The 16,181-nt window shown below is 37.3% G+C and overlaps 1 protein-coding gene across 3 annotated transcripts in view; it reads left to right on the top strand.

Moving 5' to 3' along the window:
• Positions 1-908: 908 nt before the first annotated feature.
• Positions 909-16,181, top strand: part of LOC127787935 (DNA-directed RNA polymerase III subunit 2) — a 125,502-nt gene continuing 110,229 nt past the window's right edge. For 2 of the 3 annotated variants that reach the window (XM_052316017.1, XM_052316020.1), the window contains exons 1-8: positions 909-1,232; positions 1,363-1,456; positions 1,669-1,750; positions 2,370-2,491; positions 2,868-2,960; positions 8,826-8,901; positions 9,021-9,111; positions 9,210-9,262. In XM_052316017.1, coding sequence (XP_052171977.1) covers positions 1,410-1,456; positions 1,669-1,750; positions 2,370-2,491; positions 2,868-2,960; positions 8,826-8,901; positions 9,021-9,111; positions 9,210-9,262 — 564 coding nt within the window. In that variant the 5' untranslated portion in view covers positions 909-1,232; positions 1,363-1,409. Of the gene's footprint in view, positions 1,262-1,362; positions 1,457-1,668; positions 1,751-2,369; positions 2,492-2,867; positions 2,961-8,825; positions 8,902-9,020; positions 9,112-9,209; positions 9,263-16,181 lie in introns of all 3 variants that reach the window. The other variant, XM_052316019.1, reaches the window with a different exon arrangement.

Raw genomic sequence — 16,181 nt, forward strand, 5'->3', positions numbered from 1 at the left:
CTTAATTCACCCATTCTTAATTCATCATGTTTTCAGACATATGATGATTTCATATTTGCAAAGCTGTGCATGATAAAATAAGCAAACAAATTTTTTCGAGATAGCTCGAGCGGTTGACTGCATGTGATTCAGGTGCTGGGTATACCAAGTTTGAGTGTTTGAATCTTGGACAACGCAATAGGTATTGCATTTGCTATAGGGGCCACGGGCATAGGTTTTCAACTTGGATTTACTTAGCTTGATTTGATTGCATGATTGGGTTAGTGTCCATAGATTATATGAGAGAAAGTGTTGGTTTTGCCAAAGATATATGTATTGGGCTTCCTCTGATTTTTACTTAAAAAATAATTTAGCAAACACAATAAAGGTTAAAGGAGGGAAACATCTTATATTATTATAAGTTAAAAATATTTTTTTATATTATTAAATTTGCTTAAAAATGAATGGTATATAATTAAATAAATCATAAAATGTTAAAAAATCTTAAAATATAAAACTAGAAAATATTTTTTAAAACTAAACAAGATCCTAACCTTTTTTTTGCTAAGTTATTGTACTTTTTTTTGTGAGTGTTAATGTATAGATTTATTTTTTATATAAATAATTATACTTATTTTTAGCAAAGGATTCTTTATATGAGTATTTAAGCTTAAGAACCTATTTATTTAGGTGTAAATTGATCTTATCTCGAGCTTGGCAGTTATGGTGCACGGAAATATCTTGAAGGCACTCTTTCAACATTTTTTAAATGCTGAAAAATCTTTTTGGGTTATTTTTATAATTTTGATAACATTTCGGGCCGTTCTGTAATGAGTTGAAAATAAAAGAGCTTAGAGACGGAATAAATTCCGTCTCTAACTAGCATATATTAATTTTCTGCCCTAGTCTGTCTCTGGCCATCCCCCTACCATCGTTCCCCCTTGCCACCCGGTTTCTAGTTGCTCGGTGCCGCCGTCGATTCACAACTCCGATTGCTCGGTGCCACCGTCGATTCACAACCACAAACTGGGCTGAGCCGCCGTCGATTCCCAAACACGAATCGACGTTTAAGTGCTCGGTACCGCCGTTTCCGTGATTCGATTCACAACTCCGATTGCTCGGTGCCGCCGTCGATTCAAAACTCCAAAATTAGCAGTCAATTTACTTTTGTTCTTCACGCAAAGCATATACAAATTGGCTGCCTAGTAATGCTTAAGGGTTAAACAAATAAAGCTGCAAATTTGAGTTGCAAGGTGTAATAAAATACATGCACACGTGCATTGTATGTAGTGTCCTTATAGTATTTGAAAATTCTCCCGCGTCATATTATGCGTATATCTGGTATCATTGGTTATAGTGCCTCTATTTCGGTTGTTATTGCAGTCCCTGAATTAGAGAGGAGAGCAAGAGCGAGATTGATTTGTTCTGTCATGGGAGTGAGAGAAGAATATGTTGGGCCTGGCAGCCAAAAACGAGAGTATGCTCATATTACTGTTCCAAAGTTTTGGATTTTATTCAGGGCCCTTTTTATTTACTGAATTGTCACTCGGTTTTTCTTTATTATATATAAACATGTATATTATGATTGCCCATATAGATTTTACCTTTCCTTTTCTTTAATTTTCACGTGCACTGATTAACTAGTTTGTCGAAAGTCACTCTTTTTTATTTTATGTGCTTTGAGTTTAGATTGGATGTTGACAAGCAGTTCCTGGCTGCTCCAGTAAAATCTGCAGTTGACAAATTCCAACTCCTTCCTGAGTTCTTGAAGGTATTCACTTTTTTGAACATTGATTTTTCTATGAGGTTCTTCATAATGTAACAGATGTGCTTTTGGAGTTAATAATGGCTTGGTAATGGTAATATTGGTCTAAATTGAAGGAGAAAACTAATGGTCCCTTCCCTGTCAATTGAATATATTTGTGCCTAGTTTTTTGTTTGTATGCTATCATTATGCATAAATTCTTGGGATCCACCTTCCCAGGAGAGCTGGCAGTCTTATGTGGGCGTTTAGCAATCAAAAGCAACCTTCTTCTATGTGGTCTTTTTTTGACTGGCTCTGTGTAGATAATTGTTGAGCATACATTGCAATATGTGAAATCAGACCCTTGATAGGACAAAAATTGCAAAATAGGATCTGTTTAGCGTGTTGTGCTAACTATCAAAGGATTTAACGGCCAAAATATTACACTTTCAACTTAAAATAGTAAAGAATTATTTGTTTGTTATTTATTTTTCATTTTTCATTTTTTGTTTGTGTGGGGCTTGGGAGGGGGGGGCGGGGGAGTTAAGACTATAATTTGCTTCAAAGTTTATGTGTCACATATGATGCTTTGGCAAGGTGATAGAAATGTGCTTTCTTAAGTGTTTTATTGTCTTTGGTGCTGTAGGTGAGAGGGCTGGTTAAGCAACATTTGGACTCATTTAATTACTTTGTTGGGACTGAAATAAAAAAAATTGTCCGTGCCAATGATCTTATCACATCAAAAGTTGATCCAACAATCTACCTCAGGTAAAATTTTCATTTCTTGATTGCGTGTTCCTCTTTATGAAACTTGAATTTTTTTACTGCATCAATCCAAAGTTTTCGGAGCTACAAACCCAAATTTGCCTGTATCCCTCAGTGTTAAGAGTTGCTTCACTACATAGCAATTAGTAGTGGTTACTTTATTTTCTTCACTTCATCCTTGATTGTTACTCTCATCTTCTTCATTCCCACTTGAAGTAGGAGGTTGTTGCCCAGTTAATAATAACCTAAATGTAATCAGTAACTTTTGATCTTTCAAATGCTTTCGCTTTATAGATATAATCGATAGAAGTTATTTGTTATCACTATTTCCTTTCATCTGCTATCTTCTCCTTGTATGTGTCTTTTTTCCTTGTTACAGGTACAAAGATGTTTGGATTGGTGAACCTTCAATGATAATTGATGGTATAACTGAAAAGCTCAGTCCCCACAAATGTCGTCTATCTGACATAACGTAAGTTGCATTAAGTTTATTGTTGATTATATTTTTCTAAATAGGAGGACATATTATAAGTATTTATTTATTCACAAATCATTTAGATCATCTTGTTTGTCCAAATTATATAGACAGTGATGTTGGCACACCTTGGTACACTTTTTGTCCTTTTTTACAGTTTAAATATGTCAAGTCACCTTAGCCCCAAAAGTTTTAAGTTAGGAGAAAGGTGCATGTACAGCAAGCTTCCCAACACTCTCTTATGTTTAACTCTAATACACAAAACAAGAGTGCACATCCAACATGAAATAATGTGGAAGAAACACATATAACAATAGTTGAAATCTCTTAGAACTATAGCTCTGCTACCATATTAAGTTTCCATAGAGCGGGATAAAGACTAGACAACCATCTAGGATGTCTCTGGTTGTATTTGTACTAATGCTGAATATTTACAATTTATAATCATGCCCATAGACTTCCACCTAATTATATATTGTCAAGACCCTAGGGTTAATACAGTAATTGCCTTATACTTTCAGTTACACTTCTGTTATGCTAATTGACAGCTGTAAACTTTCAGTTACAATATGTAACTGAAAGAACTGTCTTTAAGAGTAGCTAAATAAGCTATTCGAGACTGTTTTGGGAGAATTTTGAGTAATAACAGATTGAATTCTTCTCTCTCTTCAATGCTCTCCCTAATTTCTCTCTGTTTTCTCCCCCATCTTTCTTTCGTTCTCTCTGTTCTTTCTGATTTCTCCCTCTTTCTCGATTCTCTTTCTCTTGATTTCTTCCTAATTTCTTCAGAACCCTAGGTAAGGTTTAGGAACCTGACATATAATATAATTACATTACCCACTTACCAAGTAAATAGAATTCTCACTTAATTATCTTGATAATAGTTATCCCCTAATAACATAAAAGACTGGCTACCTAACTTCACAAATCTACTGTTAAAAGAGTTGTTTGATTGATGCTGTTAAGTAAATACATTTTAATTATTGTGTTATTTTAATTCCATCACCATCTCATAGCTCCGTGAGTAAGTTTTTTGACTGTCTTGTTGTTTGATGACTTTCAATGTTTGACCTTTCCTTCATGAAAAAATGTGGCACTCATTAATTAAAAAGGAAGTTCTTTACAATTGAGAGAGCAGGAAATTCTGTAAAATTAGAGTGGTTAACCATTCTTGTAGCGGAACTCATCTTTGCTTGTCCATTCTAGTCCTCTAGGTATATTGATTGTAGTGTGATGTATCACATTCTACTTTTTTATTTTTCATATTTTTTATGAAAGTGCCTGATTAGAGGCTGGTAGGTGATTTTTAGGTTCGGGAGATTTTTTCTCTTAGGAGGGTTGTGTTAGGTAGCCAACAGCCAATGTAAAATCTAGTCGGATTCAAAACATGAACTCTAGACAAACTATGAAAAATCGTTGGGGTATAACCCTTCATAGTGATGCGCTACACTGCTTGCGTGTAGTGTAAAGTGAGATAGGGCTGTTGCATCGGCGCCCGGATGTAGTGACAAATGAGCAAGGGTCCTTGCATTTGCTTGAACAGATGTGGGTAAAGAAACTAGTCCAAAACCAAAATAAAAAACAAAATCAAATTCAAAGTCAAAGCCAAAACCAAAATCATAGATTAAGGATTGGGTCATGGAACATAGGAACATTAATAGGCAAAGCTATGGAAGTGGTAGATGTGATGATTAGGAGAAAGATTAATATTATGTGCCTTTAAGAGATGAGATGGGTAGGGAAAAAGAGTAAAAACTTTATTAGAAACTGGATATAAAATATGGTACACAGGAAATGATCGAGCGAAAAATGGAGTGGGGATTATTATGGATAAAAGCTTAGTAGATGAGGTAGTGGATGTAAAGAGAATAGAGGATAAGATTATTATGGTGAAGGTTGGTCTAGGAAGAATGACTATGAATATCTTTAGTACATATGCCCCACAAGCAGGGTTAGGTGAGGAGATAAAAACAAAGTTCTGGAAGGACCTAGAGGGACTCATACAAATGATACCAGGAGGAGAGAAAGTGATTATAGGAGGTGATTTAAATGGTCACGTGGGTAGAGACGAAAACGACTATAGAGAGATACATGGAGGGTATGAATTTGGGGAAATTAATAATGAGGGTAAGTCTATTCTAGATTTTGCTATGGCATATGGGCTCATCATAACCAATACTAGGTTTAAAAAACGGGACGAACACTTAATCACATATAAAAATGTCACATCAAGCACCCAAATAGATTACTTCCTCATGAGATAAGAGGATTGGTCATGTTGTAGGGATTGCAAGGTGATACCGGGGGAGTGTGTGACTACTCAACATAGACTTTTGGTACTTGACGTCCAAGTAAGAAATTGGAAGAGAAAAAATCACATAAAATAAAATCCAAGAATAAGGTGGTGAGATTTAAAAGGGGAGAGATAACTAATCTTTAAAGAAAAATTAAGGGGTAGAAGGGAATGGAATGGAGAAGGACAGGCAAACCAAATGTGGAGGGAAATGTCTACTTCCTTGAGAAGCACGACAAAGATAGTCCTTGGAGAGACAAATGGTAGAGCCCCAAACCTTAAATAGTTTTGTTGGTGGAATGAAGAGGTATAATTGAAAATTAGAAATAAGAAAACTTGCTATAAGGCTGTATATCAGTGCAATAATGAAGAAAACCTAAAAAATTATAAAGAAGCGAAAAAGGCAGCAAAAAGTGTTGTTAGTGAAGCAAGCTCAAAAATATATGGGAATCTATATAAATGACTTGATACAAAAGATGGAGAAAGGGATATATATAAATTAGCTAAAGCAAGAGAAATAAAAACAAGGGATCTAAACCAAGTGAAATGCACAAAAGATGAAAACCAAAATGTATTAGTGAATGATGGAGCAATTAAGGAGAGATGGAAAGAGTATTTCACAAAATTATTCAATGATGGTGGGGACATAAGAGTTAGGTTGAGACATCTTAGTAACTCTGAAAGGAACGTGAGCTATACATTTTATAGACGTATAAGTTCAAATGAAATGAGGCAAGCATTAAAAAAGATGACAAATCATAAGGCAGAGAGACTGGATAATATATCAATAGAAGTATGGAAATGCATGGGAGAAGAGGGCATCTCCTGGCTAACGAAATTATTTAACGCGATTCTTAAATAAAAAAAGATGCTAGATGAGTGGAGGAAGAGTATTTTGGTCCTTATATACAAGAACAAAGGAGATATTCAAAACTGTGAAAATTATAGAGGAATTAAGTTAATGGGCCATACCATGAAACTCTGGGAGAGAGTGATAGAGCAGAGGCTCAGAAAAGAAACAGATGTCTTAGAAAATTAGTTTGGTTTTATGCCTGGTAGGTTAACAACAGAAGCTATATACCTACTGAGGTGCTTAATGGAAAGGTATTGGGATCATTAGAAGGACCTGTATATGGTGTTTATAGATCTAGAAAAAGCCTATGATAGGGTCCCTAGAGAAGTATTATAAAGGGTTTTAGAGAAAAAAGGAGTCTGAATAGCCTATATACAAGCCCTTAAGGATATGTATCACGGTGCAGAGATAAGGGTCAGAACATGCGGAAGGGATATTGAACCGTTTAAAATTACAGTAGGACCGCATCAAGGTTTTGCACTAAGTCCATACTTATTTGCTTTAGTAATGTATGAGCTCACTAAACACATTTAGACAAAGGTGCCATGGTGTATGCTATTTGCAGATGACATAGTGTTGGTGGATGAAACAAAAGAGGGAGTGAACACTAAGCTTGAGTTGTGGAGAAACAATTTAGAATCTAAGGGATTTAAATTAAGTAGAAGGAAAACATAATATATGGAATATAAATTTAGTAAGAATGCAAGAGTAAAGGATGTTATAATAAAATTGGAAGACCAAATTTTACAAAGAAAATACCATTTTCGATATTTGGGATCAATGATTTAAAAAGATGGAAAAATTCACGAGGATGTCACGCATAGAATTAAGGCAGGTAATGCATCGGGGATGTTATGTGATGGTAAAATCCTATTAAAACAGAAAGGAAAATTCTATAAGACAGTTATACGATCAGTTTTGTTGTATGGTTCAGAATGTTGGGCAGTCAAATACCAGCATGAACAAAAGACGAGTGCAGTTGAGATGAGGATGCTAAGATAGATGTGTAGCCATACAAGAAAAGATAAAATTAAAAATGAGATTATTCGTAATAAGATAGGAGTAGTGCCAATCGAGGAGAAGATGAGAGAGACTAGACTAAGATGGTTTGGTTATGTGGGGGAGGAGACCAAGAGATGCTCCTGTGAGGAGATTTGATGAAATGGAATAATTAGTCAAAAAAAGAGGTAGAGGTAGACCCAAAAAGACTTTGGGAGAGACAATAAAGTTTGATATGAAGTGTATGGGCCTAAATGAAGATATGACAAAAGACAGAAATACATGGAAGTCTAGAATTCATGTAGCCAACTCCACTTAGTGGGGATAAATGTTGGATATGTTGTTGCCGTTTGTTGTTGTTATAGGGTGTCTTTGTTAGGACTAGAGCGATTACAAGTTTTCAATTTGACCTTTGGTGTTCAACTATGCTGTCTTAATGTCATTTTTTCATGCATTTATGTCTTTCTTTGTTGGCTTTACAGAAGATATAGCCATAGATAGAGATGATGGACAAACTATAATCCATGTAGCTGATCCCACCTAGTGGGATTAAGTGTCTGTTTGGCTTTGCTGTGAAATTTGTACTATTGTGAGAATCACTCTTGTTAAAAACATTTTTTCAAGAATCACTTTTAAGTAAAATTAGTTTAGTGTTTGGCCTGATCATATGAGAAATGCTTTTAGTGTTGCTAGATGTATTTGATCAATGATGTGAAAAAGTGCTTTGAACAATAAAATTGTCTAAAAGGTATTAATGAAAATGTTTATGTAATTAATATTATTTGATAGGTGTAATCTTTGCAATTTTAAATGTTGATGGGGTAATTTTTTCTGAAAATAGTTTTAGTTTCCACTTTTGTTTTTGCCTCATAGAAGAGCTCCAAATTTTTGTTTCTGCTTCACAGCAGAAAAATAACTTTTTCTGTTAGTAAAAACACTTTTGTAATTTTGGCAAAATACCACAAAACACCCATGGAAGCGTTTTTGTTCCAGAAAAGGCACTTTTCTAGATTCTCACCACATGTTATGTTGCTGTAATTGTTGTATCTCTTTCTTTATTATTTTGGTGATCTTATTTGTTTGGAAAAGTTTTACTTTTCTGAATTGAGTTAACCATACTATAATTTGTTTGAACACCAAAGATTTTTTGGACGAGTTCATTGTTGTTAAAGCAATAATTGTAAACCTTAATCCAACTAGGTGGGGTCCATGTGAATTCTAGGCCTCCGACCGTATCTATCTATGGCCATATTCTCTATAAGGCTATTATATCCTATGTCATATTTAAGGGTTTCTGACCAAGTTTTCTTTAGTCTTCTCTCCATTTTTTACTACAAAGTTTCTTCATTTCATCCACTTTCCAGTCTTCTCATCGGTGCATTTATTGATCTTCGTCTCACATGCACAAACCATATTTGTCTCAACTCCCACATCTTATCTTTAGTAGGTGCTAATCCAACTTTATTCTGTGTGCACTTGTTTCTTATTTGTCTTAGAATTCATGATACTTGATCTGATGAGTCTTATGCTGGCTGTTAGCTACCCAATGCCACCCTCCTTTATTTGGACTAGGGACAAGTATCATCAAAACTAGAAGAATTGAGGGGATTATTCAATCCCAGTTAGTTCTTGTGGCTATCATAATAAATTTATAGACTTAGGCTTGACATTCCCAAGGTTAATTTAATTATTCCCCCACTGATTACGATTAATTTAGGTATGCTGCGCCAATTTATGTCAACATTGAGTACATTTCTGGGAGCCATGGGCAGAAAGCTCCCCCAATGGCCAAGGTACTGCTATTCTTCTCTCTCTCATTGGTGGGGGGGGGGGGGGGGGGAAGTAGAATCTGAGTGTTGAGTGAATTGCAAAACACTTCCATGCAGACATGATATTAGATATTTTGCTGCAGAACAATGTTATTATTGGAAGAATGCCCATCATGTTAAGAAGTCGCTCCTGTGTACTCCATGGGAAAGATGAAGCTGAACTTGCAAGACTAGGTTTGTTATGCTTACTATGTAATAGCTTAGGGTTTCCATTCTATTTGCAATATTTGACCGTAGCTTCATTTACTAATTCATTTTTCTGTTTGATCCAGGTGAATGTCCACTTGACCCTGGGGGATATTTTGTTATCAAGGGAACTGAGAAGGTGATTTTCTAATAATCATAATAAACTGACATTATTGAGGAGAAAATATCAATTAATATGTATTTATTGTAAAGTTAGGGTTTCAAGGTATAAAACAGAAAGTGACGAGAAGAAGAAGTTGAAAATGAACTTCGGTAGGTCTGAATTGATTGAATGAAGAAATAAAATAGCTGGATATATATATACACCAGCTATCCTTACTAACAAACTATTACAAATTACAGGAATTGTATTAACAACTTAACTAACACAGCCTTCTAAATAAAACAACAGACTAATTACAGTTGTAAATCAAACTACTCGACATTAATCTCTTCTACATTCCCTCTCAAATTAGACTCCCTGGCAGACGTAGAAGACTTGAGTTTAGGATCAACTGATGCTGCAGTTAATAAGGTGTGCATAGGTGACAATTTTAGTCCCAGCTTATCACACAAGAAAGAAAATCTGTCCAGAGATCCAGAGAATTCCTCAAACTCAACTTCTCTGAATGATCTTCTAGTTTCTTTGAATCATCTATTGAACATAGATTTCTCTTTGATTGCAAAAGCTCTCAATTTTAGACATATCAAACTAGAATCACGTAATTATCTGTTCTGGGAAGCACAGATCCTAGCCACTGTTCGAGCTTTTGATCTAGTTCAATTTTTTGTTTTCATTGGAGAAACCTCCTGTTAAGTATCTTCCTGATTGAGATCCTGCGAATCTGTCTGGTCCTTAGATCTGATAAGGTCAATTCTATGCTAATTGAGAGAATTAGTGCAGAATTTAGGGAGAAATGAGAGGAAGATTCGGAGAAAGAGAGGGAAACAAAAGTAGGCGAGAGAGAAAGCAAAGTTGAGAGAGAAATTGAGAGAGAGAAACAGAGAATTTCTGGAAAAATGCTTTTCTATGTCTTTGCATTCAGCTGGATTAGGTTTTTATACTAATCCAAGTGCTTTAGTTTGGTGCCAGCAAGGTTGCCAATACAAAATACAACTTTGAGCAGCTTGTTACAGTACAACTGCTGTAAAAATACCAAGAAACCCTTACAAACATTAGGCACATGACAATTTACCCCCCCTTAAAAATTTATTGTCCTCAAGAAATGGAGAGAAGGCAGGCAGCTTGAGGAAACTGAATAAGCAGATCGGGTAAATACTCTCAGGTATTATTATTAGGATGGCGGTGAGACCATTGAACCAAAACCTGCGTTAAGGGAGTTCCATGCCTGTAAATGACTCTTTTGTCCAAAATAAAAGCCGATTCCATTGTAGGAGGAGCATCAAGAACAAATGATGGAAAGAAGGACTAATTGGCTGTGTTCCCATTGATTTTTTAATCAATGGAACATGGAATACCGGATGAATTTGAGTGTCAAGAGGCAGCTGGAGCTAGTAAGCTACAGTTCAAAATTTATCTACAATAGGAAAAGGGCCATAAAATTTTGGACTTAGCTTAGAAACTTGCCTGTGAGCAAGAGCTTGTTGATGGGAGTGTTTCAACATAAGATAAACCATATTTCTGTAGAAATTCTCAGAATTCTTGTTCATTCACAACATAGATTTACAGTTATATTTAGGTGAATCTTGACACCTTCGTAAGGAAACTATCAATCTATCTTCTAAGGAAACTAGCTATTAGGGAAACTTATACAATTAGGAAACTAACTAATTAGGCAGCTAATTAACATAGGAAAGCTAACTGTAGATTCCATATCTACATTAGGAAACATAATCTTCTTTATTCAATGGTGAGCCCATTAGCCAAGTAAGTCTTCCATTTCCATTATTTCAACACTCCCTCTCAAGTTGGTGAGTGGATATCTTCCATTCTCTGCTTGCCAACAATCTCTTGAAACCTAGAAGTGGGTAACCCTTTGGTTAAAACATCAACCAATTGGTTTACTGATATCATGTGAGGGATAGTAGTGAGTCCACTATCAATTTTCTCTTTTATGAAGTGTTTGTCCACGTCTACATGCTTCATTCAATTATGTGGGTTGTGCGCTATATTGATAGCTGATTTGTTACTACAGTATAGTGTCATCGATCCACTTTCAATCATCAAATCCTTTAGAAGTATTTTGATCCATAGAAGTTCACAAACACCTAGAGCCATAGCATGAAATTTTGCTTCTGCACTTGATTTGGCTACCACATTTTGCTTCTTGCTCCTCCAAGTAACCAAATTTCCTCCTACGAAAGTGAAATGGCTTGTAGTTGACCTCTTGTCTCTGGGAGACCCTGCATAGTCAACATCGGTGTATGCCTCTATTGTCAGACTACTTCATTTTTTGAACAAAATTCCTTTCACTGGAGTAGCTATCTGAGAATTCTCTGAATTGTTTGTAGTTGTTCTTCCTTAGGATCATGCATGAACTAATTAACTACTCCCATGTTATAAGTGATGTTAAGTATGGTGTGTGAGAGATAAATCAATCTTCCTACTAGCCTTTGGTAGCATTGTTTATCAATGATTGTTCCCTTTTTGCTTTCTTGGCTCGTTCTATGGTTTGTATCAATAGGTGTACTCATTGGTTTGCATCCAAGGGTACCTGTTTCCTTGAGCAGGTCAAGAATGTACTCTCGTTGGGATATAAATATCCCTTGTTTGGAATATGCTACTTCAATTCCGAGAAAGTATATCAGTTTCCCTAGTTCTTTCATTTCAAATTCTTGAGCGAATTGTTTTTTCAGCATCAGTTTTTCTTCCTCATCACTTCCAGTAACTATAATATCATCTACATGTACTAGTAGGATTGTAATCTTTCCCTTACTTGAGTGTTTCACAAATAGAATATGGTCACCATGACTATGCTTATAGCTGAACTGCATCATAGTCTTAGTGAATCTCCCAAGCCAAGCTTGCGGAGATTGTTTTAGTTCATACAAGACTTTTTTCAGTTTGCAAACTTTATTAGGACCATACTTGCTATCAAAACCTGGTGATGGCTCCATGTACGCCTTTGTCTTCTAAGTCTTCGTGAAGAAATGCATTTTTTACATCATATTGCTAGATTTCCTAGCCAAAATGTACTACTAGAGATAATAGATGTCTCACCTTGTTCATTTTTGCCACTGGTGTAAAAGTTTTTTGATAATCCACCCCATAGGTTTGTGTGTAGCCTTTTGCAACTAGCCTTGCCTTGTACTGTTCAATAGTTCCATCTGCCTTAAATTTAACAATGTAGACCCATTTGCAACGAACTGCTTTCTTTTCCTTGGGACACACCACAATCTCCCATGTTTCGTTCTTTTCCAAAGCTCTCATTTCCTCCTACATGGCATATGTCAAGTTCCTATCCCTTAAAGCATCATATACTGTTTTGGGTATTTCAATTGAGTTTTAGGTGGAGAGAGAACTTTTGTGTTGGGAGGATAGTTTATGTGAGGAGACGAAATTAACTATAAGATGTTGGGTACACTTTCGTGTTCCTTTTCTCCAGGTAATAGGAAGGTAGAGATCACTATTTGAATTAACATCACAAATAATAGTACTGTTAGTTTCAGAATTGAACAAATTTGAAGTGTTTTCATTACCTAGGCTTGGAGTTGATTCTTGGACTTGCTTGAGAGGTTGTGAGGGTTGTACTTTTCTTTAATACTGCTTTAGTGGCTTTAAAGGGGTATGGACTTGAACACATTCACGGACATTGGCAGGTTCAATGGTATTGGTAGGTTCAAGGACATTTGTAGTGTCATTGGCAGGTTCAATGTTGTGAGTATTAGTTGCTGCAATGTCTTTTGTAACAGTGATATCTGCAACTTGTTTATTTGTTTCTGCAACCTGTTTAATTGTTTCTGGGATGATAACATTGAGAAAGGTGTGAGATGATGATGATGGTGGTGTTTTTTCAAGAAGGTTTGCATGTAGCTCTAGAAAGGAGATGGAACCTGGGCACACATCTTCGTCTTTGGATTGCTCCCCCTGAAGATGGGTGTGAGGAGATCTATAGAATTGTTGAGACTCATGGAATGTGACATCAAGAAAAACATAGGTGCGTCGACTAGAGGGATCATAACATTTGTAACCCTTTTGGGTAGAAGAATAACCAACAAACATGCACTTCTTTGCTTGGGGTTCCCATTTGGATCGTTGAGTTTTGTGAATATGCAAGAAAGGAACACATCCAAATACTTTTGGGGGTAAATTTCTAGTATACACAATGTTTGGAAAATGGTTGGACAAGATATGTATAGGACTATGATTGGCTAGGATTTCAGAAGGAAGACGATTGATGAGATAAGTAACTGTTATGACCCCAAGGAACCCCAAGGATATATTAGTAATACATGTCGTGTTTTCCTTATTAGTTGTATTTTCTGTTGTTGTTAGCATTTTCAATTGTAAGCCTATAAATAGGCTTGAGTAGTTAGAGGAGGAGGCTTAATGAATAATTTGAATCTCAATTCCCTCTCTCAATACTCTCCCACGACTTCTCTCTCTCCCCCTCAGTTCTGTTCTATTCTTCCTTGCCCTCTTCTCTGCTCTATCTTCCTCCAACTCTTATCCAAATTCCTTCCTAGACCCTAGCTAAACCCTAGGGTCATGACATTTGGTATCAGAGCTCCCGTTCCTCGGCGATGACTTTCTTTGTTGCTTCTCAGAATTAGAAGGCTACTGTAATAGCTGAATTCAGCAACATAAGGCCACAAAATTGATCGAGCGGTGACTTGTGTGATTTCTTGCAGCATAGGCGATTCCGTGCAGAAAATTCCGAAGGTTGATTTTCGGAATTGGAAGGCTGTCGCGATCGGGAGCAAATCCTTCAACGATTGAGATAACTGTTCAGAGGCAATTTTCGCAAGTGGCAATTTAAGCGATCTTGTCCAGAAGCGAATTCCACAAGCGGTATCAGCAAAGCTCGGGGAATCATAGAAGCAAGTTCCAAAACTGACTCAGGAGATTTCCGAACGGTTGGATTTCAATTGTCGAAATTGATAGTGGTGAGTGTCAGCTCGGATCTGAAGGAGAAGTAGGCGGATTGGCTCGGCTAGGATTCTAGTGATTTTGTTCGGAATTGAGGACGAGCAACCCAGGCGATTCAAGGAGCAGTGAATTTCGAAGAATTGAAGCAGAGCAATGAGTGAATCAAGAATTAAGGAGAATTCCATTCAGAGGTCGGTGATTGGGTAAGTGGACGCAGGCTTGGGTGATTACAAGCGATTACCATAAGAATCCGCGATGCTGGAATCCACAACGAATTTGATATGGAACGGGCGGATCGTGATCTGCATGTGGCCATAGGCTATTGCTCTTAGTAACGAAATCAAATCAGGCAAGGAGGAGTTATGCAGCGGAAGTTGATTTCAAAAGCAAGACGTTGGACGGTGATTGGGTGTCGATTCCGCTAGGGCTAGCCTTAAATCAGTTTGATTCTAGCAAACTCGCTGCATGTGATTGAGGCGAAAGGCAGGAGCGATCGGGAGCGAAATTCAAATCTCGGTTGCTGCTTGTGAGTTAAGCGAAGCAGGATAGGGCTGATCGAGGCTGCTTCGTGAGGTTCTAGTGACAGAATTCTGGTGAAGTTGGAAGCTGCAAGTAGGCGAACTTGAAGGCCACACAAATTCGATCCTCGATTGCTGAAGTGAGGTTGAGGCGAGAAGGAAGCTGCAGTTGGCGAAATTGAGAGTCGGCGGCTTGAATTTTGAACGCGAACTCAGAGGGAAGTCGATTGTTAGTTGGCTGGAACTTAGGTGGACATCGATTGAGACAAAAAAAATTCTCAGGCGGACGGCAAAAGCCTGCCATTTCTTGAAAGCTGATCGAAGCTATTTAGATCAGCGATTTTCGGAAGTAAGTGCGCAACATAAGTTTGGTTTCAGTGTTGCACTGCGGAAGTAATTGCGAAGGGGAAGTGTCGGGTTTGGAAGTTGCCTGGTTGGTTTCTGAAGTTGCTTAGAACAGGTTGTCTGAAACTGTTCAGAGCTAGCAGATTGTTTGAGGTGGACTCTGCAATGGATTTGGAGGCTGTTGGTCATTTTAAGAGGCTGAATTCGGAAGCTAAGGAATCCAAGGTAATGCAGGAGGCGATGACCCATGGCCTGAAGGACAATGCAGTCAACAGAGAAAACATGAGGGAGGATATAGTTGCCTCTCAAGAAGGAATGCGGAGAGACTTGGAGAGGCATCAGGAGATGATGGAGCAATATGTCCAGTGGATCAATAGCATGTTGAACAAGCTGTCTTCGCTACTACAATTCCGGCCATCACCGAATTTTCCTCCCCGGGCAGTAGCTGATCCAATTTTACCTAGTCAAGGCACCCTTCCTATGACCTATGGCTTGCAAGAGGCCGAGGAACTATTGGCCTTGAAACCGGAAATTCAGGTAAGATGTTCATCTTCCCACACTGCCAATCATACTTCAATGTCTAGGGAAGGGGAGATCAGGTGGGCTGATCTTGCTGGAAATTTACATGACCAATTTGGGATGAAAAAGAACATGATTAAGGTGACTGAGGAGTTCAACCAATTAAGTCAGGAGGGATCAGTGACAGATTATTGGAATAGATTCGAGGAGTTAAGATCCCTATTGTGGAGTAATCAGCCAGCTTTGACGGAGCACTATTTTGTATCAAGATTTGTTAGTGGTTTGAAGGACAAACTGAGGTCAATGGTCAGGATGATGATGCCGACAACTGTGAAAGAGGCAGCCAAGAGAGCAAGGCTGCAAGAACTTGCCTTGGAAGCCATTTTTAGAAAGCAAGAGTTGCAGCCTAACAGTTATATTAAGGGCAGACAACTGATTGAGGAAGCTTCTAAGGCTGCAAATCATGCCAAGCATGAATCGGAGGAAAAATTGGGGTTGGACCGGCCAATTGTAACTAAAGATTTCAGCAAGGAAGAGAGATTGGACAATGCTATCGGTGGGGATCACTATTCATATATGCTGGAGGTTGATGTATCAGCACTAGAAAGGAAGGATGGCGATGGTGA

This window comes from Diospyros lotus, chromosome 13 (genome assembly GCF_014633365.1).
Source record: "Diospyros lotus cultivar Yz01 chromosome 13, ASM1463336v1, whole genome shotgun sequence".
Classification (NCBI taxonomy): domain Eukaryota; kingdom Viridiplantae; phylum Streptophyta; class Magnoliopsida; order Ericales; family Ebenaceae; genus Diospyros; species Diospyros lotus.